Here is a 25,818-nt window from a genome sequence, read left to right as displayed (position 1 = left end):
CTCCCTATATAATGGGTCCTCTCTGTTACCACTGAGGATACCTTGAGAAGTGCCCAGTGATGACAGTGTTAGAGACTTAAGAACACCTACCCCAGTGCTCTGAAGGGGAGTCAGAGCTCATTTTGGCTGTCACAGAAGCTTTTAGTGTCGAATGTGTATCTTAGGGTTTTCTCTACCTCTCAAACTCTAAGCATTGGGCAGGCTGGGAATTAACCCAGGAAAAGGTCAGCAATTTAAAGAAATCTCAGCTCAGAAAAAGCAGCTGATCTCTCCATCTTTCCCTGTTAACTGAACTTCCAACCATCCTTCTGCAGAATGTACCTTCATTCCTTCAAACTGGGACAGCGCGCGAAGAGGCCTCAGTGCTCGCAGTGTCCGGAAAGACTTCAATTCGTTTGAGTTAAGAAGGCTGGTCACAGAGACCTGATGGGTAGAGAAGTCCCCGTAATGCACCTGACTTGGTGTCCAGCTGGAAAGCCCATTCTTCTCCTTACCTACCAAAGCTACAGTCCACAAAAGTGGGAACAATGCACTCACATTATTTGTTTAATGAAAGACATCTGAGAAATTGTTATGAATTAAAGGAAACCAAAGAGATATAACAATAATACATAATGTGGGGTCCTGAGTTGGATCCTGGATTGGAGTGGGGGCAGGAGGTGGATTCGTAGAGGGAATTAACCGTAAAGAATCTTGTTATGGTGGTCAGTTGAAATTTGTTATGGTAGTCAGTCAGTTGCCATAACAAGGCTCTCTATGGTAAATTGGAAAAACTTAAAAATGGATGTGAATTTTAATTGGATCAATGTTAAACTAGTACAATCACTATGGGAAACAATGTGGAGACTCCTTAAAGAACTAAAAGTAAATCTGCCATCTGATCCAGCAATCCTACTACCGTGTAGCTACCCAGAAGAAGTCATTGTATGAAAAAGACACTTGCACATGCATGTTTATAGCAGCACAATTCACAATTGCAAAAATATGCATTCAGCCCAAATGCCCATCAATCAACTAGTGGATAAAGAAAATATAGTGTATATGTGTGTGTGTGTATGTGTGTGTATATATATATATATATATATACACACACACACACTATATATATAGGTATATATATGCCACATTTTATATATACATATATATATAATGTGGCATATATATACATATATATATAGTGTGTGTGTGTGTATATATATATATACCATATGTGTATATATATATGTATATATATATGTATATATATGTGTATACGTATATGTGTATATATATATACATATGGTATATATATACCATATATATACCATATGTGTATGTATATATATATACACATATGGTATACACACACACACACACACACACACACATATATGTATACACCATGGAATACTATTCAACCATAAAAAGGACTAAAATAATGGCATTTGCAGCAACCTGGATGAAATTGGAGACTATTATTCTAAGTGAAGAACTCAGAAATGGAAAACCAAACATTGTATGTTCTCACTCATAAGAGGGACCTAAGACATAAGGACACAAAGGGATAAGAATAATACAATGGACTTTGGGAACTCAGGGGAGAGAAGCATGTGAAGGATAAAAGATTACATTGGGTACAGTGTACACAGCTCGGGCAATGGGGCACCAAAATCTCAGAAATCACCAATAAATAAATTATTCATGTAACCAAACACCACCTGTTCCCCAAAAATCTATTTAAATATAATAAATAACAAATAAATCCACCCATCTTGGCCTAGTACCCTTTTTTGACAGTGTGGCTTTGGACTATTGTTTTGGTATTTTTAATGGGTATCACTAGATTTCTAGTGAAACTATCACTAGTTTTCTATTTTGTATTCAGTCTATTTGGGCAATTTATAGTTCACATCTTCATTTTTACCCCTGAAAAAATTATTGTTAAATGAGAGGAAATTTTTCCTTAAGGTTACACAAAAAGAGGGTAGACTAATTAGCTTTAGGGCCCAGGCTCCTAAGGGTAGGGCTTGTAACCAGTAAACCACAGGTCCCTATAATAGAGATAACGATCATCTGTTCATATAGTTTATAGGATTTTTTAACCATAATCTATTGAGATAATGGATACAGAGTTATTTGCACTCTAGAAATTAATGGGACTGACAAACAGGCAGATGGCTTTTTTTCCCATGTTTGAATCCTGTTAGAGTTTCTATGGCATTGATATCTTTCTAAAATGCCTGAACCACAGTGAGCTTCTGTTTCCTTGCCTCTGAGCTTCTGGTTTTCTTGTCTGCAATGTGGTAGATGTCATGTAATACTGATTAACTCAGAATGTTGATGTGCACATTAAATAAACACATGATCTATTTGTGCTAACCAACAACATTATAGCTCTCCGGTGGGGTTCGCTGACCACATAGTTTATGCTTATGCATTTGTCTTATCCACTTCCTTGCACAGCAGGGACAAAGTTTAACTAATTATATCTTGATGGAAAGAAGGTAATGTTAAAGTCAAGCACCTTGGAGTGAGACTTACTAGGTTCTACCATGTTTAATTGTGTAAGGGTATTACATAATCACATGCATACTGAAAATATGTCCATCTACTATGTATCAATAAAAACAAAATTAATCTAAAAAAAGGATGTAATGTTAAATCAAGAGCTTCTTTGGAGTGAGGCTTACTAGGTTTGTATCCTACCTCCACCACTTCTAGCTGTGCAATCCTGAACATGCTTCTTAGCCTCTCTATGACTTACTTTCTTCCTCTGAATATACATAGTAGTACCTGCCGCAAAGAGAGGCTGTGATAACTAAAAGAGCAAAGGCATTTGGAGCATATGGAAGAAACCTTGGTACAGACAAAGCACTCAATAAATGTGATCCACTAATACTATTATTAGCTTTTGGGTCATACAGATATACATGTGAATCTCAATTTCACCACTTACCAGCTCTATGACATGAAACAAATTGCTAATCCTCTGAGCTTCAGGTTTCCTTGTATACAGTGTGGGAGGTGTCATATAATGCTGCTTAACTCAGAACCCTGTCATGCATATTAAATGAGAGACGGTATGTGAACAATCCTCTTATGTTGCTTGACAATTAAGATGAATATTAGCCTAGTCTATTGGCTGCTTGACCAGCTTTGAGAAGTCTTCAAAAGAAATAGAAAATTGGAAGAAGAAAAAAATCAAGGATACTGAAAGTTACTTTAGGTATGTATTATACATAAACAGTGCTTATGGAGAGAAGTGAATGAATCCCATCATGGGAAAGGCTGGAGTGGTGAGCGGATAAAGTGCAGTGTGTGAGGAGTGGAACCTAAGAAAGGCTAAACTGCTGACAGACAAATGACAACTACTTGTAAGTATCGTGAAGAGGCAACGACAACAGGAAACAATGTTTTGGACAGACATCCGTATGAGACACAAAGGAAAAGCAATGCCATATGATCCCTGCGTCAACCACTACCCCAGCCCATGTGGGACACATAGAGATAGTAAACTTACAATCACAATGATGAAATCGAGGCAGCACCAGGCACTGGTGAAATACTTTCCAAATCCTAAGGCTACCAATTTTAGTACCATCTCCAGGACAAAAATATGTGTAAAAATAAAGTCAGTACAATTTAGTAATTCTTGGATTTTGGGTCGTTGCTCAAGGTGAACATCTTCAAATATCTGAAATGAAAAGGAATAGCCATAGGCCAGGTTGAACATTTGCAAAGAACTTTTGGGTAACTTTACTTTTTGTTTTCCTTCCTTATGTGAATAAAAACTGGTGTCTCTCTTGGTAAAATGAGGTTTTGCTCAAAAGATATTAAGGGTAAACTTTTCCAATGGAATCTATTCCTTGAGTAAGTAAAAATGGAAGAAGGAAAGTCGTCTTTCTTCTTGTCACACTCGTTTCTCAGCTTCTTCTTACTGGCCCCTGTATATTAAAACATCTTCCTAATGGATCAGCACTTTGTTTCCGGGACTTCTTCATTCTTTCAACTCCTGCCAAATATGTCTTGTCAACATTTCCAGGACCACCCAGTGTCATAGACCATTTCTCATCCTCCCAATTACCTCGGCGGATTAATTCAGTGTCTCTCTATTGCTTGTAACATTAAGTGCCTTGGCCCACCCTCTAAATCCTGCCAACCCTGAGGCCCCTCCCCCTACAAACAGCCTTATCCATTTACCGTAGCATTCCCTGCCAATAGCGTCATTTTGTATGTGTGCCATGACATATAAAATTTGGAGCACTCTGGGCTAAAGCTCCCAGTGTAAATTACTTTGAATGGTAACCATTGTTATGTGTGATTATGAAAAAGAGATCCTGGCTTTCAGAGAGACCCTTTTTAATGCCACATTCAAACTCTTCCCTCACTCAAAGTGTATGTGATTCTACAGGGTCTATATAACTAGGGTATAAGCTGTCCATTTGGCCTTTACAGAGTTTCTGAGAATGAAAGAAAGGAAGAGGGCCTGGTACTAAAGCTGTCCATGAAATTTGGGCCAACATTGAAGGCAGGAAGGGAATCATCCTCGCTGTTGGGGACAAAGGTAAGCTCACAGCCCCATAGTCCTGGGGTAAAAAAAGAATGCAAAAGAGTAAAACAGTCTCACTTCCAACTGCCAAGTGGGTTTTTGAATGGAGAAGGCCCTCTATCTCATCCTCTGCTCTTTCACCTCCTCTTCAGCTTTAAGATTTCAGTGCAGCTGATATTGTCTATAGGAAACTGTCCTGTTCCAGAAGGACTGGGTTAGGTTCCCATCCTACATGCTTTCATGCCCCTGCTTCCCTGAGTAGGTCACTTAATTGTCCTATCTATCTTGGTCTATACTTTCTGGTCTATAATCGCTCCAGCTATCTTTCCTACTAGACTTCAAGCTCCTGGAGGTCAGTGACATATCTGTTTGCTTGCCGCTTGAGGATAGACAAATCTGAATGGTACTGGGTGTTCATTTCCTCCCGTATTTGGGAAGCTTAACAGTAAGCTGGCTCAGCAGATCTGAGTCAGCTCCACGGATGAGCAGGCTTATACCTGCAACTCAGTTTCAGAGGCTTCCGCATTATATCTAGGCCATTTTCTGACCTAGGACTCTCTTATTATTACATAGTTGCCTACACCAGAGTGTCTCAAACTCTAATGAACCCCAAATCACCTAGGGAACTTGTTACAATGCACTGCTTGTTACAGTGTGCTACTCTGCAAGTCTAACAAGCTGCCAGGTGATGCTGCTGCTGCCGACAGACACATACAGTGGCAAAGGACTTGATGTCTCTTGCGCTCATTCTCTACGAATATGTACGGAGAAACAGGGGCTGGGTCCTTCTCCTGGCACCCTCTGCATTGTGTATTCAGCCTTGCTCTGCCCAGACTACACCTGCCTTTCTGAAGGCAGGTGAGCACTGGGGTTGTTTCCCCTTTTCTACATTTCTGATCATAAACTTTCTTTTTATGGCACCATGGGGCATTTTTGCTGTGGTCTTTTGACAACATTGCTGCTTTCCCACAGCCTGTTATAAGAATCATTTGTGGAATAAATACAAGAAACTCTACCACTTGAATCAGAGTAGACAGCCAGTGAAAATGTAGTCACCAGAAAGTGTACAGGTAACCCTAGACCAAAGATTAATGATAAAAACTGATCAAGGGAATTCTCTGGGATGCTTTTGGAGAAATCTGCTGTTCTGGTTGAAGAATAATTGACATTGTAGTAAGTAGACAAATGATGTATGTTGATCATGTCCCCGGTGGGCTCTGTTATCTTTTTTCACCTAGAGATCACACAGGTGTAAAACACTAACCAGAAGCTATGGGGTGTAGGGGTGAGACATTTCCGTGTCTTTTCCACTTGCTAGTGACTCTCTGTGAAATGTTCTGTCACTCTTAGTAGGGGAGAACCCAAGACTCCTGGGTTTAGTAACACGGAATCAAACTCCCATAACAAACTTATAAATGTTTGTTACGTCAAACTGTAAGAGAGCTTGGTTCCATACTATTTAGCTCCATATTAGTGTATGGTCTTTTTAAAGGAAGATACGTGATAGAAAAAGCAGAAAATAGAAAAGGAGAGGGAGAAATACACAGGCGATAAGAGAAAAGACACTATCCCCTTAGCAGGGAGGGAAGGGAGACAGGAAGGACCAGAAGGTATGGAAAGAGAGCATAAAGTTGATGGCTCCATGACTAGGGAAGCTGATGGGTTCAGAGTTATTTCCAAACCTCATGGGACTCATACCGCACTTTGATCATGATTATAAAGCAGTATCTCCTTGTCCTTTCTGTCAAGGGATCATGAATAATGGAAAATACCAAGGCAACTTATTATACCCAAATCTGGTCCCTGTAACTCCCTCCTGTAATATTTTACCTTTTAGAAAACAGCACTATGGTTTATGGTAACAGGGGAGTTGAAGCATTGCCGTCTAGAGGAGGGACTATGTAGGATACAGTGAAAATCTCTAGAAATCCTCCAAAAATGAGAGATAGATGATCAAGGACAAAACTCCAGTGGCCACTTTAAAGTGCTGGTTTGAGTTACTCTTCCGCACAGATAAAGCATCTTTGCTTGGGGATATCCCAGTTGAGCCTGACTTCAGAAGTTGTGCAAAACCCTGCCCCCTGTGGGAACCAGCAGCACCAGAGACCACTTCTGCCTGGTCTCCCACATTCAGAGCCCCACAAGAAGTCAAGTCAGAGTGCAGCTTCCCCAGCTGCCCTGATGCCCAATGTCTTCACAAGACCATGATGATTTACCAGTGCCCCACTGCTCAGCAGAATCACAAAGATAATAAAGCTCTCAAACCAGCTGTGTTTCACTATTTGGTAGCAGGTTTTCCGCAGGTTCCACCAAACGACCCAGGGAGACTTTCTCTTGTCTATGCTACAGCATGGAAGGCAGCAACCAAGGCCTGAAAGGAATTAACGGTAGCACTATCATTAGTGCCTGTAATAAATTGCATTAAAAAGCAACTCTTCACCCCTCCCTGTGTTCACACCCCTTGCCACGTGACCTACAGTTGTTCCTATTAAGGAAGTAGAGCATCTTTTCCTAACCTCTTAAATCTGACCTGGCCATGTGACTTGCTTTGGCCAATAGAGTGGAATGGAAGTCACACTGTGCCAGTTCTGAGCCCAGGCCTCGAAAAGCCTTGCACGGTTTCCACTCGCTCTCTTGTGCCATCTCCATAAAAATAAAGCATGTTCAGGTTGCCCCACTGCGTCTGGAAGGAGGATGATAGAATGTGGAGCACAGCCATGATGCCCAGTCAAGCCCAGGCTAGATAACACTTGCATGAATGAAGCCAGCCAAGATCAGCTGAATCCTGCAGGCACATGTTTATCATTGCATGCCACTGAGGTTTTGTGGTTGTTATGCAACATTTTTTTTTTTTTTTTTTTTGGCTGTTGTTAACAGCCATGTCTGGAGGACTACAGGAAATGAGGTAGGATGGCCACAGGCTTTGTGAACCACTCAGGCCATACATGAAAGAATGTGATCAAATGTCAAGATATTTACAAAGAGCTGAGCATTTGTTCTCAACACATACAAGCCTTCAGCATAGACCACATCACCCTTTCCACCTTTTCTCTTCCTCCCCTTGTACACATTCTGCAGATCTTTACTTCATGATGATTATAACATTCTGCTCCTTTCCTTATCTTCTTAAGCCTCTATGGGCTCTCTTCACTCTGCCTCTTTTCTTCCTCTAAGAACATCAGTAGGTTCGCCTTCTTAAAAGACTACCTTTTTTTCCTGGATTTTATCCCCCCCCCCTCACTTATTTGATAAAACCACCTTTCTTTTTCATCTCCACTGTCGGCATCCTATGCACACCTCAAGGGCCAGTGCAAACATAAATCAGGAGAACTGTAATCTACTGGAAATCCCTAATCCATCTCCTGTCCAGCTCTGGAGCTGTTAAACAACATGGAATGTGAGTTTGAAACACATTATTTGTGTTCTTCTGGACCCAATTTAGTCCTAAACTTATAGATAATTTTTTAGATTAATTCATCAATATATTGTCACTTATTTATTTATTAGCACCTGTTGAACACATTTCTGGGTCATCTTCTACTCTTATACTAGAGATACAATGCTGATGAAGTCACTGCTTTTGCTTTTAAGGACCTCCTGGGGGAAATCAGTGCAAATAAGTTTGCTACAACAAGTAAAAGAAATAGTAAAGGCCCACAGGAAAAAGCCACTACATTCACTCAAGGAATTAGGAAAGGCTGCATTTATTGATTGCTTATTTTTGTTCCAGATGGTCTTCTAAGTGATTTATATTCACTCATTTAATGCTCACAACAACTCTTTGCTTTGGGTACAATTATTGCCCTCATTTTAGAAATAAAACACAGATAAGTTAAATAAATTGAACAAGTCACACAGCTCATAAGCGGAGAGGGCAGAATTTGAGCTCACGCGGTCTGGCTTCTAAGCTAAAGATCTTGACTACAATATCCAAGATCTTTTCTCAGTCTATGACCTCAAATATACACTGACATTGAATGCCCTGGGAACCATAGAAAGTGGCAGATATATTGACCCAGTGGGCTTTCTAAGAAAGTTTTCTAGACTGTTTACCTGGCATTTTAGGCCATGTGAGAGAAGCCTACTTAAAGCAAGAATTTCCGGAAATCCCCTCTGCCTAGACCTGACAATCACCCCAAAAATCAGTGGGTGCCTCTCATTGTTTTTGTCTCCAATAGAAGTAGAATGATGATATCTGCTAAAACCACAAAGCTTCAAAGAAGAACAGAAATCCCACCCAAAGATTCTATGAACTGGATGCAGAAATACTGCCACTTACCTTTGGGCAAACATCTCTCTGGTTCCTTTTTGGGAACTGTCTCAGGTAACCCTCCAAAGGCATCCTGAAGATCAATGGTGCTACATTCTGATAGCATACTGGTAGCATCAGACTTCTGCACGTCAGAACAAAAGGAAAGGGTGCCGTTTACTAAGACCTTCTCTCACCATGGTAGTGCTGAGTTTCTCATTGTCTGATTTATATATATATATATATATATATATATATATATATATAAAATATATAATATAATATATATTATATCTTATATATATTTATAACATATACTTATATATTATTATTATAGTAATACATATATAATATATAATATGTATTATAATTATTATAGTAATATATATATTATATATTATGTATATTATATATTTATAATATATATTATATGTTATATATTTATAATATATATTATATGTTATATATTTATAATATATACTTATATGTAATATATATTTTCATATATTATATGTATATTTTACATAATATATATTTTAAATTATACTTTAAGTTCTAGGGTACATGTACAGAGCGTGCAGGTTTGTTACATAGGTATACAGGTGCATCATTGTCTGATTTTTTAAGGATGAAATGAACTAGGCAAAGGTTTCTAGGATGAGAGGTGTCAAGATACACCCCTCCTGCTGGGTCCTTTTCTAAGTGCTATGACCAGCCTGACTTTAGAAGAGAACTCTCTAGCTCATCTCTGCAGCTGAGGAATAGCAAGGCATGTGAAGATACAGTACCTTTACTTTTTCTCCCTACAGATCACAACCCTGATAGGCTGCCTAACTCCAATTAGGTGATGAGAAGAAGGCTACTTTACTGAGACTATAATTTTCCGCTGTCTCAGCTCCTGGAATAGTAGGCCTAGACCAGTGGTTCTGATTTCTTTGGCCCTCCAGGAGACATTTTGGCAATGTCTAGAGGCATTTTTCATTATCACAATGGGAGGATGCTATTGGCATCAAATGTATAGAGGCCAAGCATATGGATAAACATAATTCACAGAGAAGCTCACCACAACAAATAATTGTCCTGCCTCAAATGTTAATAGCAGTAAACTTGGGAAACCTGGGTTAGACTTTTGCTCAAGACTCAATTCTTGCAATTTTCTCTGCATTAATTGTGCCATTTTTCCATAATGCCGACCCTGAAGAAGGTGTGTGGATGAGCCACAAGTTCCTCTGACATCCTAGGAAAATTACCTTTCGAGGATTCTGTATGGTCAGATGAGGCTCATCTTCAGAGAACATGTCAATTTCCACACTTCGAACTCTCTGGCTGATGGGCTTCTTGGTCTCCTGATGGAGTTCACGGGCCTAACACAGAAAGCCCACAATAGAATTAATATTCCTCCTGGACATGTCACTTAAGATGAAAGAAGTGTGAATGCTATTTGGTTTTCTGTTTGTCATGAGAATAAGCCTTTAACATTCTAACTCTTTTTTCTCTTTAAAAACTGTTCCTGGCCGAGTGTGGTGGCTCACACCTGTAATCCCAGCACTTTGGGAGGCTGAAGTGGGTGGATCACCTGAGGTCGGGAGTTCAAGACCAGCCTGACCAACATGGGGAAACCCTGTCTCCATTAAAAATACAAAATTAGCTGGGCATGGTGTCACATGCCTGTAATCCCAGCTACTCGGGAGGCTGAGACAGGAGAATCACTTGAACCTGGGAGGTAGAGGTTGTGGCGAGCAGAGATTGCGCCATTGCACTCCAGCCTGGGCAACAAGAGTGAAACTCCACAAAAAAAAAAAAAGCTTGCTCTTGGAAGAACTCAACTTAATATAATTCTGGGCCAACTATTAGAGGAAACAGATTTTGAACTTGTTGCAAAGATACATAAATCAAAACAGTATGGTTCTGGTACAAAACTGAGCAAGTAATTCAGAAATAAAACTTATATGGGGATTTAATGTGTTTTAAATGTGCCCTTTCAATTCAATGGCTAAATAATAAATTAATAAATGGTACACAATGCCATAATATAGCAAAAATAAAATATATAATCATATGATATTCTGATGTAAAAATAAATGAATGAAAAATTTGAAAAATAACTTGTTATGTGGGGTACAGAGAGTTTCCTTAGCAAAACAGGAAACTATAAGGCATAAAGAAAAATATGAAAGTATATCACTACATAAAACTGAAAAATAAACTTTGTCTGATGACCCACAGGGATATTTAAGAAGGATGTGTAAAGTCATCCGACCATGTAACCAAGCAGCTTAGCAGCTGAGCCTCAAACTGTGTTTTAAACTCTTTCTTCTTTTCCTCTTCCTCTTTCCCCTCCAAGTTTCAAGATGTAACTTTGAGACAAACTGCATGTGTGTTACCTCTCATCTTGAAATACAACCTCGGAATGTGTTGTGAACCACCACTTCCTTTCCTTTCCCATGCTACACTCCCGTGCCTTCTGCACATTTATTTACCTAAACACTTTTTAAGCACACACCATGTTCTTTTATCTGGTCATATATTTTCTTAGAAGCTTCATGAGTCAGATCCCGATAGGGACCAGGTACCTCTGGAATTCTCTCTCCAACCAAAGATTTTCAAGAATGGAACTTACTCCTGGCTGTACAGTGACTACAAGATTGACTGCAACTAATTTATAACCTGGCAGGATCCATTATGGTGCCAGCCCCTTCACCAAATGGGGCAATAATTCAAGCAGAGCAAGTCACACCTCCTGGTACCTCCTAGCTCCTCTCGCCTATTCTGCATCTCAAACCCTTTCTTTAAAAACCCCCACATTCCTTCCACAAATTGAAGAGTAGAATGGCTCTCTGCTCTTCCCCTTGCCAGCACAGACAATAATAGAATATTGCTCTTTCTTATCATAATTTGTTATTATTTTGAATTATTTTCATAAGCAGCTAGCAGCCAGACCCTTTTGCTGGTTATAGCCACATCTTGGGTCAAGATTTTATCCTAACATCTATGTGAAGACTCCTGCAACTTTGACATTATAAGGTCAGAGTTCAGGAACATTTCTCCACACATGTAATGGCATATATAAAAATACAGACACATCCAAATATAGCCACAAATATACCTCACAAACATACAAATACAAAAGGGGGTAACCTGTCTACGGACTAGACACAGAAAAGAAATATAAAGTAGTAAGAATTTAAATAAGATAGCATGTAATGTTGTCTAAAAGTACACTATATGAGGAAGGGAACCAGAGCTGTATTTAAGGCTTGAAACTGCGGACTGAGGTAAAGTTCTTGCACTTCAGAGAGAAAGTGAAAAAAAAAAAATGCTGTAGCAAATGCTTGTAATTACAATTGTACAAAGCTGCACACTTAGGGAGACAGGAAGAGGTACAACCTCCAAACTAGGGCTTGGGCAAAGGTACCCACTGGTTCAGTGACTCGAGCTGCAATATGACTTGTATCACTATTGGATAAGAATCCAAAGTTGGCAATATAAGACACGGTTCTGAAATGGATGTCACAGAAGTGTTTATTAGAGACTATCACAGAACTTAGTCTGCAAAGAGAGTGGCAGATCCTCCCACTGAAGGTGAGCTTTTAAGCTAACATTCCAAAAGACATGAGGAAACAAACATAAAATCAGTAGACTTCCTAAAATTCACAACTAGAAGATGAAAGCAACATAATAATCTGAAAATGTCTTTAACACATTTAGAATTTAATGAAGAAGTCACATAGAGTTTCACTTCCTGGATGATAGCATGAGAATCTCTGTGGACCTTCTCTCCTGGGAAATAAGTGGGGAAAACTATTTTAAAAGTACTTTAAAGTCTCTGGAAATTATTCTGAGAGTGTACAGCCAATGAAGAAACATTTGCTCAAGAAAATCTACTAAAATTCTTAAGAATTGTAGAAATTGATGACATTTAAGCCATAATCTGACCTTCCCCCTCCCTTGACCCTTCCAGCCAAGTTTTATGGAGGCTCCACTCTAGACAGAGGTGGCCAAGAAGATAGGGCTCCCTCTATCCTAGCTCCCAGTTAAGGAATATGGTGATGGGTGCACCAAAGTCTCACAAATCACTGCTAAAGAACTTATCCATGTAACCAAAAAGCACTTATTCCCCAAAAACTATTGAAATTTTAAATTTTTTAAATGAAATTGACAAAAGATACTGAGCCTTTTGAATGGAAAGGCACATCAATGATCTCTGCATAAAAGGAAAATCTTTTTAAATGCTCACATTTTTAAAAATACAGCCTACATGTTAAATTACCTATTGCAGGCCAGTTGAGGTGACTCATGCCTGTAATCCCAGCACTTTGGGAGGCCGAGGTGGATAGATCACCTGAAGTCAAGAGTTCAAGACCAGCCTGGCCAACATGGTGAAATTCCATCTCTACTAAAAATACAAAATTAGCCAGGCATGGTGGTACATGCCTGTAATCCCAGCTACTCAGAAGGCTGAGGCAGGAGAATTGCTTAAACCCGCGAGGTAGAGGTTGCAGTGAGACAAGATTTCGCCATTGCACTCTAGTCTGGGTGACAAGGGTGAAACTCCACCTCAAAAAAAAATGCCTATTGCAGATGTATTTTATCTCAGCGCAAGGCCTGGCACATGGTGGTCATTCAATGCACTTGAAATAAAGAAATGCTGTTTAGTATCATTAAAATGATAATCCCATTTTTCAGTACATAAATGATGACACCACCAAGAAATGTCTACCAATAAAAATGCGTGAGTTATTGAAAAAAAAAAAAGAAAGAAAAAGAACTGCAAGCCACCAGCATTTCTTATCTCTTCCAACTCTGAGTTAAGGCCTCTACATTTCTGGTGAGTGTGGCCAAAAAGTTGGCTTCCTTTTTCTATCTAGCCCTCCACTTATAGGGCAGAGACTTTATCCCAGAAGTGCAGCCCAAGAACACTAGAATCACCCTCATTCCAGCTTACTTGTATGGCAAAATTTTGTTCTGGGGATGGGGAGGATTAGGAAAGAAGGAAGCTGAGAAGTTGAGAGGCTACTACCCCTGCCCAAGTGCCTGGAATTGTGTGTAAGAGATTTTGCCCAGAGTGGGAGGCAATTCACAAGAAAAAAAAAGCTCTGAAGCTCTCAGTAGAACTGACTTTATTTGAAACAAAGTGGTGTGGGGAAGTAAAAGTCTAAGAGTGCTCTTGAAAACAATGGATAGTTTGACGGTAACCAAATAAGAAGAGACTGGGAGCTCTCCTTCATTAAAGGCAACAAACTAAAACATAGGTCAGCAAGTTCACCACAAAGAATTATGGAAAGAGACAGCTAAGTAGAGTCCCCCTACGGTCAAAACAAATCTCAAAGACTGCACTTAAAAGCTATCACTTTCTGAATTTAATTGAATCAGATACTTGAGCAATTTATGCCCCACGGCATTGTCAAGGAAAATAGAGCAATTATCTAGCAATTAGTTGAGCCTAAAATCTAAGTGTGGCAGACAGCTTAAGGGAGAGATCACAGAAGGAGTCAAAGATTGTCTTGCTGAAACAACAGTCATCCTAGACTGACTGTGTGCATGTCCGTGGATCTACTCTCCTAGGAGTGACACCAAAGGTTTCACATTGTGTGTGAATGGAGGGAGGTGGGTTGGAGAGGGAGCAAATTCACTAAAATAGTGTCTCCAGATTACCATTTAATAAAGAGGCCCCAGAGAGCAGAAACAGGAATCAGTTACAGAATTTTCACAATATGCTACTTAAAATGTCCAATTTTTAACAAACATCATGAAATATGAAAAAAAAAAAACAGGAAAACTTCCCCGTCCCACCATATGATCCATACAGGGGAAAAAAGTCAGTAACAAAAACTGCACATGAAAGGGTCAAGATGTCAGAGTTAATGGACAAAGAATGCAAAGAAGCCATTATAAATATATTTAAAGAATTAAAGGTACAGTGCTTAAGGAAATAAAAGATATTATGATGACAATGTACAATCAAATACAAAATATCAATATAAATTATATTTTAAAGAGAACCAAGTAGAATCTTTGGAGTTGAAAAGTATCATAACTGAAATGAAAAAGTTACTAGAGGGACCAACAGTACATTTGAAGAAAGAACCAGTGAATTTAAAGATAAATCAATGAAGACTGTGCAATCTAAAGAGGACACACACACACATACACACACACACACACACACACAAAACAGAAGAAAGAAAATAGAGCCTCAGAGAAAGTACCGTTACGCATACAAACCAGAAAGGAAAGACAGAAAGGAGCAGAAAAAATACTTAAATAAGTAATGGCTGGACACTCCTCAAAACTGATTGAAAACATTAATCTACACATCTTAGTCCATTTTTTGCTGCCATAATAGAATTCCTGAAGTAATTCATAAACAACAGAAGTGTATTTCCTATAGTTCTAGAGGCTGAGAAGACCAAGATCAAAAGGGTAGCATCTTGTGAGGGACTTCTTGCTGTAACATAACATGGCAGAAGGCATCACATGGCAAGACAGAGAAAGGAGGGAATGGGGCCAAACTCATTCTTTTATTAGGAACCCACTCCCACAGTAACTAAACCACTCCCACAACAGCACTAATCCATTCAGGAGGCCAGAGCTCTCGTAATCTAACCTCTCAACATTGCTACTTTGGGAATTAATTCTCTGACACGTGAACTTTAGAGGACACATTCAGACCCTAGCACTCCACATCTAAGAAGCTCAATGAAACCCCAAGTAGAAAAAACACAGAGTTCCACACCTGGATACGTCATAGTAAAAGTGCTGAAGGACAAAGAAAAGGAAAAATCTTCAAAGTAGCATGAGAAAAGTGGTTCATCATGTACAAGATGACACGGATAAAATTAACACTGACCTCGCATTAGAAATAATGGAGGCCAAAAGGCAGTGATATGATATATTCAAAGTGCTGAAAGAAAAAACAACAGTGAACCAAGATTTTTATATCTAGTAAGGCTATCTTTCAAAAATCAAAATGAAATACATTTCCAGATGAACACAGAGAATTATTTGGTAGTTGGCCTACCTTATAAGGAATACTAAAAGAGATCCTCCAGACTGAAAAAAAGTGACCCTAAGTGGTTATACAACACCCCTCAACACAACACACACACACACACACACACACACACCAATGTATGGTAAAAAGATATATATTTCTTTTCCTTTCTTTTTTTAGCTGATTTCAAAAGCAATTGTGTAAAACAATATGTTTAAAATTGTGTTGCTGGGTATGTACAATATAGAAATAAAATATATTTGCTAATATGAGCACAAAGGATATGGGTGGGAGCAAAGTTGCATTGGAGTAAGGAAATCACACCTGCAGGTAACTCACGTTCACAGGAACAAATGAAGAGAGCCAAAAGTAACTGCAAAGTTCTTTGAACTGACTGCACCATGGACTACACCATAGTTAAGCCATGGTGAGATCCGTGACCCTCACGTACACCTCCAGAAAGCCTCCCGGAGCCAGAAAATCTGAGATAACAAGAAAACCGAAAAAGAAGAGACCTGTGACCCTCACGTACACATCCAGATAGCCTCCCGGAGCCAGAAAGTCTGAGACAACAAGAAAACAGAAAAAGGAGAAGAGTAGCTAGGTCCTGCAGTGCCTGATTAACTGACCTTATGACAGTCCATGATTGTTCTGCCTCAACTGATAAGTCGACCTTGTGACACTGGACCCTGTGGCCTGATTAACTGACCTTGCAACATTCTACCATTGTTCCTGCCTCAACTGGTAAGTTAACCTTATGACAGTGGACCCTGTGACACCCCCCACCCCCAGCTTGTCAAAAACCACCCTATAAACCACCAAGGCACATGTATACCTGTGCAACAAACCTGCATGTTCTACACATGTACCCCCAAACTGAAAGTATAATAAAAAAAATTTTTTTAACCACCCTTAACTGTAACTTTCTCTTACTTACCCTCAACCTATAAAACCAGCTCCTATCCACACCCGCTGCTGACTCTGTTTTCAGACTCAGCCCACTCACACCCAGGTGAATAAACAGCCTTGTTGCTCACACAAAGCCTGTTTAGGTGGTCTTCTCATTCAGAGCACACTTAACAGTAGCTAAAAAGATTATTAAAATAAATCTTATAAATATACACTCTTTTCTGAGCTTCTTTAGTAGACCTCTAACTATACTAAGTAATAATAAAAATATATTGTTTGAATTTTAATATAAATGGATATGATGTGTATAATTTAAAACAGTACAAAAAGAAGAGAGGAAATAGAGCTATATATGAGTAATATTTCTATAGCTTACTGGAATTAATATAAATATGAGATAGATTCTGATGAATTAGATGTAAATGTCAAACTTTAGAGCACCCAAATAAAGAAATAATTCAAAAAGATGGTAAAAAAGTACTAAAGATATTAAAATGTTATACTAGAAAATATTCACTTAATATAAATGAAGCAATATAGAAATAATAAAGAAAAAATAGAAGACAAATAGAAGACAAAGAGAAAAATATGAGAAGTACATCAACTCTATTAATAATAGCATTAAATATGAATGGGTTAAACAACCCAATCAGAAGGCAGAGATTCCCAGAATAGAAAAGAAAGCAAGAGTCAATTATACACTGAGGAGAGCAGTTTGAATTTTAGATTCAAAGATATAAATAGATCGAAAGTAAAAGGATGGAAAAAGACATGTTACACAAACAATAACCATTTAAAAAGCTGGGATGACTCTTTTAACATCAGACAAGCTAGACTTTTCCAAAACAAAAAACTTGCTAGAGATAAAGAGGGACATTTTATAATAATAAAAGAGTCAAAATATTGGGAAGATGTAGCATTTATAAACATGTATACAATTAACAGAGAAGCCTCAAAATACAGGAAGCAAAAAGTGACATAATTGTTGGGAGAAATAGACAATTCAACAATAAACATTGGAGACTTCAATACCCCATCTTCAGAAATGAATGAATAACAGCTGGATGGAAGATCAACAGGGAAATGGAAGATTTGAACAAAACTATAAACCAGTTAAACCTAGCAGACATCTATAGAACACTTGATTCCAAATGGCAGAATACACATTCTTCTCAGGTATACATGAAACATCTCCAGGATAGACAATACACTAGTCTACAAAACAAGCCTCAAAAATTTAAAACGGGCTGAAATTATACAAAGTATGCTCTCTGATCACAATGGAGTGAAATTAGAAATTAATAACAAATAGAAATTTATCAGTATTAAACAATTTTAAATAAGCAGTGGGTCAAAGAGAAATCATAAGAAGAATTAGAAAATAAGCTAAAATAAAAATATAATTCAATATATAGAAAATAAAAACAAAGTGTATTTGATACTCCCTTCTGCACTCCTGTGACACCTCCTATCTGTGCCACACCTATAGAACCACAGTAAGAACCTGTCCCAAGATGTGCATGTGGGTATGAAAGGGCAGCCACATTTTACACCCTTATTATCCTTGCATAGTGCCCAGAACAGGGCAGGCAAGCAGTGCCCTGTGGCAGCTCCAGCTTTGTATGACCTCTAAGCCTATGTGTGAACCTTCATACCTGTTGTTCAGCCTCAGGTTGTGTGATGGGCCGTGCATTATCTCCACCAGAAAACTCAACATCATCTTCCTCCTCTGCAAGTGGAGCCAACCAAGTCCGATCATGCCCGACGCCCAAGGTCTTTGGTACAGAGGCTAGAATACCAAGCTCCTCCTGTGTCTCTGAGCCCCTTTTCGTCTCTGTGACCAGGGGGATGACATCTTTGCTTTGTGCAGCACAGCCTCCTGTCACCTCTTTTTGCTTTGGTGACTTTTTCCTCTGGCACCACTTTTGGAAGAAATGCTCAAGAGTGTGTATCACAAAACAAAAAGCCCAGTGGAATCGATCCAGTGCTAACTGGACTTTAGTTTTCCTGGCCTCTCCTTCTAAATTTCCGTTTCTTTCCTCATTGCTAAAGGAATTAAGCAGTAAAGCAATGAAGAGGTTGAGCACCTGAGAATGGGGTGGGTAACAAGAAGAATGGAAAGTTTAGCAAAGGAAAGGATACAGTGAGTTTCCAGAACAACTTTTCCCCAAGACTAAAAACAGAATCAAGTGAGTTTTATGTCCCGCTGTCTCCTAAGAAAGTTCAAATATACAATAAATAAAAGAACAGAAGATTGAGAAACAAATAGAAGCAGGAAGACAGAATAAAAAATGAAATTAAAGGGTGCAATAGCCAAGTCCAGTTTCCCTGCATACAGACAACATGGATGAGTGGACCCTGGCCAGGGAAAAGCAGAAGGGGATAACCATGTGGCAAAATTAAGAATGTACATTTCTTGGGGAACAGCTGGATAGTGAGCTTTGATTTTTGCTGGAATTTCCCACAAGGATATTAATCTGATATTCAAGACCAATGTGCAGTCCTTCCTTGTTTGCATGTTTGTGAGATGATGTACATTGCAGTCTCTTCAGGTCCTGCTGCCCTAACCTCAGTAACGTGCTGGGGCCAAGCCAAGGCGGTTGGACCAAATCTGCAACTCTTCTGTTGAAACACATGCCACTTCAAAATCAGGTAATCCCAATAGTTTCCTACCTGGGTTCCTTGCTGATAATTACACACCCTCTTATTCATCCTCTTCGCCTCCTCAAATTCCTATGTTTGTGGCTCTCTTTAGCTCAACAACAGACAGCCTTTGGGGAGAAGTGCCTGGTGGATGTGAATGGGTCTAGTCACAGTTCCTCAGTTTCACTGTGAGAGTTCCCATCTCTGGATCTTTGCTTAAGCTCTCCTCTATTTGTCTCAGTTCTCCTTACCTTGTAAGTGGTCTTCTCAAGTTCTGTAATCTTCCACAACTCCTTTCTCAGTGCTCTCCTCCCACTCCCATTGGTGAGGCTTTGTTCTTCTGAGCTTTTGCATGTATCACTTACTATCTATGTACACCATTTATTAGGTACTTAGGATAAAGCTATCAAGTGTAGAGAGTTAATTATATTGCACCATAGCACCAACTTGATCCTGTAGATCTTGCGTAGTAAGGGTATGAAGTGCACTTAATTAGCCACCCCATAAATATCTATGCTTCCAGCTACAAGTAACAGACTTAAGCCAGCTTATACAACAAAAATCTATAGCATAACAAGAAGTTTGAAAATAGAACAGGGGACCATTTATAACACAAATACAGGTTTCTTCTCTCTTTTCACTCTACCTGCCTCAGTGTTGGCTTTGTTTTAGCCTGGTTCTTCTCATGGTTGCGTAATGTTTGGTCTGGCTAGGCACTAACACCTCATAGAAGTTAAGGCAACAGGACCTAAAGAAACTGCACAAAGTACACCATCTCTCAATCTGTGCAAACAGGAGAGGGTTGCATAGCAGTCCTAGGTGTCAGATCCATATTTTTGTGGGCAATTCCACCAAAGTTCCAACCTCATGATCTGGCTTTTCCAGGGGTAATAGTCATAAAAAAGCCCAGGGGAAGCAAAAGGATCTTTTTTTTTAACACATATTTTTTAAGAACAAAAGATTTGGCTGGGCGCAGTGGCTCACACCTGTAATCCCTACACTTCAGGAGGCCAAGGTGGGTGGATCACAAGGTCAAGAGATCAAGACCATCCTGCCCAACATGGTGAAACCCCATCTCTACTAAAAAATACAAAAATTAACTGGGCGTGATGGCGTGCACCTGTAATCCCAGCTACGCGGGAGGCTGAGGCAGGAGAATTGCTTGAACCCAGGAGGCGGAGATTGCAGTGAGTTGAGATTGTGCCACTGTACTCCAGCCTGGTGCCTGGCGACAGAGCAAGACTTTGTCTCAAAAAAAAAAAAAGGACAAAAGCTCAAGTTTCTCCAATGGACATCTCTTTACATCTTATTGACCAATTTAAGCCCCAAACTCCTATTTCAGCCAATCACTGGGGAAGAGAATACTATTGTCTTAGAATAATCTTCTGGAATGAAATAACTGTTGGGGCATCAGTCAAATGAGTAATATGTGTCAAAGAGGTTTTTGTCAAGCTTATCATACTTTTTTCAAACAAGATTTGAATGAATATTTCAAATATTTATTTAGCATTATATTTAGAATAATAATTTTTACTAGTAAAGTTTTGCAAAAGAAGTAATGCATTTGGCAGGCATGTAGGGATTTTTCTTCTTTGAAAAAAATCTAAGAAACATACCACAAGTTTTCCTATCACCGTGATCAATATGAAGACAATAACACACAATGATGTGTTCGCTTCTTGCATACATTCCCACATGTTTTCGATCCATTCCCCACAGAGGATGCGGAATACCACTAGGAAGGAGTGCCAGAAATCCCCCATGTGCCAGTGCCGTAAACATGAGACTGTCGGGTCTGTCGGGTCACATAATTTTGCACTCTTTTGGGAGTTGAAGCTAGAACCAAAAAGCTGCATGCCAGCTACTGAGAAAATAAAGATCACAATGGCCAGGACCACAGTCAGGCTTCCAAGGGCTCCAACAGAGTTGCCGATTATCTTAATTAGTGTGTTCAAAGTTGGCCAGGATTTGGCTAACTTGAAGACCCTGAGCTGTAAAAACAGACAACAAACAAAAGCGGAAGAAAAGCCAGTTAAGGACAAACTCCATCCGCTCATCTATACAGCAAATGACATATATCCAAACTATAGCACTTATGACATCCAAAACTCTTTTCAAAGCTAAATCCATCCTCAACATAGTCACCAACTCTCTGTCATAATCTGAAACTCACCTGTATCTACTTTTTTATTTGAAAATGGGAATATTTTGTTTTAGTTTTTTAATGATAAAGACTTTGGGATCAGCATGGTGACTGAGCTACATAATTATTATATAAAATGAATGTTTTGGGATTCTATGTAATATACCAAGGGTCAGAAAACTCTGACTGAGAGCCAGATCCAGCCCAATGCCTTTTTGCCTTTTTTTTTTTTTTTTTGGTATGATCTCAGAGACAGGAATATTTTTCCACATTAAAGTGATTGAAAAATAATCAATCACACCAGACATAACGGCTCACACTTGTAATCCAAACACTTTGGGAGGCCATGGTAGGTGATCATTTGAGCTCAGGAGTTCAAGACCAGCCCGGGTAACACGGTGAAACCTCATCTCTACAAAAAATACAAAATTAGCCAGCTGTGGTGGCATGTGCCACCAGCTACTTGGGAGGCTGAGGAGGGAGGATGGCTTGAGCCTGGGAGGTGGAGGTTGCAGTGAGCTAAGATCATGCCACTGCACCTGGGCGACAGAGCCAGACTCTGTCTCGAAAAAAGAAAATAACAATAATCAAAAGGATATTTCATGATGCATTAAAATTATATGAAGTTCAAGTTTCAGCATCAACAAATAAAGTTTATTGGAACACAGCCATACTGATTGGTTTTTGAAAGTCTATGGCTTTTTTTGTGCCTCAATGGCAAAGTTTAATGGTTGTGACAGAGACCACATGGCCTGTAAGGCTGAAAATGTTTACTATCTGGCCCTTAACAGAAAGTTTGCTAACTTCTCTATTATCTAATTCAGACCACAAGTTTGAATCTAAGCCTAATAGGAATGATGAGAGTAGTATGGCAGTTGTAGTCAGGAGAGAAAAGGCAACCAGCTTTTCAAGACTTGCATACAGTTTCCCAAGAGAAATTTTATCCCAGATCTTCACAGACTTTATAGCAAACAACCTTAGAGAAAACACAGAAACTTTTTTACAGATTGTTTCTTATATTAACTTTTGATGTAAACTGATGGTTTTACTCCAAAGTACAATTTTGCTAAGCACATCCCCTATTTGGGGATGGAAATATTGCAGGTCAGTAAGACTTCTGCTTGAAGAGGACTGTCATTTTCTACTCAAAGGGGAGCTAGGAGCATCCCATGAAAAAACTGTGTCCATTCTCATATACAGACAATGCCACAGATTTCCATGTATTAGAGCATGGCTGTAATAAGCCTAAACAATAATAAAGCAAATGCAATTTTGCTCACCAGAATGTCAATAAAACATTAGTAGAGGAGCTTAATAACAACTTGCTTTGGGCAGTGTAACCTCTTTCTATATCCCAAGTATAAAAAGTATAAAATGTACACTTAGGTAACTGAATAAAGTGTCTTACTTTATAGGCTTAGAAATCCTATCTGAAAAAAAAAGGTAAATATCTTTGAAAGAGGACAAAATCCCACCTTGGAGGTTTTCTAGTTCCCTCTTGGATCTGATTTACCTGTAGTCCTCTGTCTATACCTCTCCTGGGCCCTGTCACAATGCATTGTGCATGTAGCCCTGTCCTGTACCACTCCTGTGCTGGAAATTTCTCAAAGACAGTGATTTCCTTATCTTTGCGCCTTCCCTCATGTCGGTTTTTATTAGGCACTCTGTAAAGGTTGTCAGAATGCTTCCAAAGTGGATAGAGGGCAAAGACGACAGAGCAGGAATGTAGCACTGGCAGCAGTAAGAAGGAAACTTGTGAGGTACCACCTGCCAGCAGCACCCATCCTTCCCCTGTGTTCCACAGTCTTCACCCCCGCTTGGTGAGCCCAATATGACCTGAGAGATATGAATATTTTTCCTTATTTATTATTTATTGTCTCAGAGCTCTGTGGGATAAAAGAGTATTGGAGGGGTCATGCACAGAGCAAGGAGCAGAATCCTCACACGGGGAGACACAATTTTGTACCCAGTTGCCTAAAGGGTCATCCCTGGCAGGAAGGGGCTGGGAGTATAAGGTTTCAGCTAAGTGAAGACCCCCAGGGACTTGCAAGGCTAGTAGAGACCTGTGCAGGATGAGGAGAGCAGTTTTGGTTCTTGGTTTAAGGTGAGATAAAGTTTAGTCGAAGATAGCTATTGAACTCACTCAAGACTTTTTTCACTCAGGCAGCTATGTTCATGCAGTAAAATAAGAAAGTGCCTTACCACTCTGAAGGAGCGCAAGAATGGCCACCTTTTATTTTGAAATATACCGTTCAGTACGTCTGCAAAACTCAGAAGAGCAACAATGCTGTCAAAGATGTTCCAGCCTCGGCGAAAGTAGTGGTAGGGATCGAGGGCAATGATTTTTAGGCACATTTCTGCTAAAAAAATGCTAGTGAAAACCTACAGTGGGACAAAGAAGAATGAGAGAAGGAAGCTGTGGAGACACACTTTTAAGAATGACCCAAGGGAGGTACAGAGATTACAAAGAAATGAAAAGTATTCTCATGATTGATTCATTATTCCCTGAAGTCCATGCAATAGAAACATTTACTGTTGTAGCATGAACCTCGCCATGTCTTTACTGCTCTCTCCATCCCTCTCTATGGTGCCCAGAGCAATGTAACCAAGCTCCCAGGCACCAGAATGGAAAATGAACATTAGTTCTCATTCTGCTGAAGATAAAACAAAATGGCATTACCAGTAGATGGCAGGATGATAGAAAGTGTCAGGCAATTTGTCCTCTGAATTCTCTTTAGAATACCAATTAAAGCAATTAAAATGGGGAGAGAAGGAATGCCTACGATTGCCCTGAAAACTAATGATAAATATCCCCCACAAACTAGAATCGAGGAGGCGTTCATCTGACCACCTAATTTCAACACCTTCATCAGAATAATTAAAAATAAAAACAAAAAAAGGGGCACAGATCGTAGAATTAGAAAACACTTCCAGGGATCAAAAAAAAAAAAAAAATGTCTTTGAACAACTAGATATACAGGATAAGCCCTAGATTGGTTGTGGTTGAAAGGAGAATTAGTGAATCAGAATATAATCCTAAAAACTTTCAGGATGCAAAGCTCACACTTCCAGAACAAAGTATCACAGAACAAAAAGGAGAGGCAGGAATTACAAAAAGTGCTAAATTTTGCATTTTCCCTGAGAAGATAGTTTTGTCTTTGTCTTAAATAATCAGATAAATACAGGCCTAAGAAATATGTGAAAATGTTGAATGTAGTAGCCAATTAAAAACTAAATCTGTCTTCCATATCTTTGCAGAAAATAAAGCAAATCACAAATAAGACTGTGCTATTTGCTGTGAAGAAAGGATTTGCTCTATTTCATTTGTATTTATTTGTATTTGGTAAGGTTTTCAGCTCATTAACTCATCAGCTATTTGGTGTGGATCATTTGGTGGGTAATTATTTATTGTTTCTGATATTTGAGGAGCTAATTTTTCCTTGCGGAAAACGACTTCCACAAGAACCATAAACTGAAGTGAAGGGTCCTTGAAAAGTCTGCTCCCCTTGGTTTTCCCAATTTAACTGAGACTAGATGTATCCAATGAGAAACATATGGAAGCAGGCTCAAGTCTGGAAATTCACCCCACCCCACGGTGATCACCCCTCCAACAACCCCTCCCAGAAACGTGAACCTCCCAAGGCTGACAGGCCCTAACTCATCTTTCCAGGGAGAATAACACCTAGTAATAGTAGTCACATTATTTTGTGACAAATGATGTCATGAATATCACTGGGGCCACAGTAGTGATTGCCATGGTTCTCTAGGTATTATTCACATGTTCTTGATTATCCCAGAGAGCTAAGCTTTTAGGATGTCTGCTTGCATCCAGCTGACCACTGAATGACCAAACAGATGCCTGAACATACCAGAGAGCCAACTCAGGGTCCGTGGGCAATTTCTGAAATGAACCAGGTAAAAGTAAAACCATAATGGACATCTTTTCCTGCTGCTCCTCTTAAGGGGATCGAAAGCCTAGGTTAGGTTAGGCCATTCACAAAATGTTTAAACTTTGAAAGAGTTATACTTTAAAGTTCGAAATATGTTTTGTATTTTTAAAAAGAGTAAAGTTACCAAATTCCCTGTATTCAACATCTTCTCAAAGCTGGGCTCCATCTTGTGATGCTCCATGGCCAAGAAGACAGTATTGATGATGATGCAGATGGTGATGGCCAGCTCAGTAAAGGGGTCGGTCATCACGATTCTCAAGACCTTCTTAATGGCAACCCACTGGGGGCAACAATTCCACATGAGGTATTTGGATGCCTGGTTTTCCCCGCATGGGAAACAAGGCTCTTGTGACTTTTCTTGTTCTAGAGGAGAATGGGCGAGAGGTTGAGGAGTTAGCTCTG

General features: G+C 39.3%; 1 protein-coding gene across 1 annotated transcript in view; it reads right to left on the bottom strand.

Moving 5' to 3' along the window:
* Nucleotides 1–25,818, bottom strand: part of SCN11A (sodium voltage-gated channel alpha subunit 11) — an 88,177-nt gene that overhangs the window by 22,938 nt on the left and 39,421 nt on the right. The window contains exons 12-20 of the mRNA XM_037731329.1: nucleotides 25,541–25,779; nucleotides 23,669–23,848; nucleotides 20,940–21,314; nucleotides 18,336–18,767; nucleotides 10,028–10,141; nucleotides 8,808–8,922; nucleotides 6,745–6,899; nucleotides 3,500–3,673; nucleotides 322–423 (exon numbers count right to left, since the gene is read on the bottom strand). Of these exons, the coding sequence (XP_037587257.1) occupies nucleotides 322–423; nucleotides 3,500–3,673; nucleotides 6,745–6,899; nucleotides 8,808–8,922; nucleotides 10,028–10,141; nucleotides 18,336–18,767; nucleotides 20,940–21,314; nucleotides 23,669–23,848; nucleotides 25,541–25,779 (1,886 nt within the window). The remainder of the gene's footprint in view (nucleotides 1–321; nucleotides 424–3,499; nucleotides 3,674–6,744; nucleotides 6,900–8,807; nucleotides 8,923–10,027; nucleotides 10,142–18,335; nucleotides 18,768–20,939; nucleotides 21,315–23,668; nucleotides 23,849–25,540; nucleotides 25,780–25,818) is intronic.

The sequence above is a fragment of the Cebus imitator genome, unplaced genomic scaffold (assembly GCF_001604975.1).
Source record: "Cebus imitator isolate Cc_AM_T3 unplaced genomic scaffold, Cebus_imitator-1.0 Scaffold391, whole genome shotgun sequence".
In the NCBI taxonomy this organism is placed as follows: Eukaryota; Metazoa; Chordata; class Mammalia; order Primates; family Cebidae; genus Cebus; species Cebus imitator.
The sequence above is the reverse complement of the archived record's forward strand: the minus strand, read 5'-3'. Positions and strand labels throughout refer to the sequence as shown.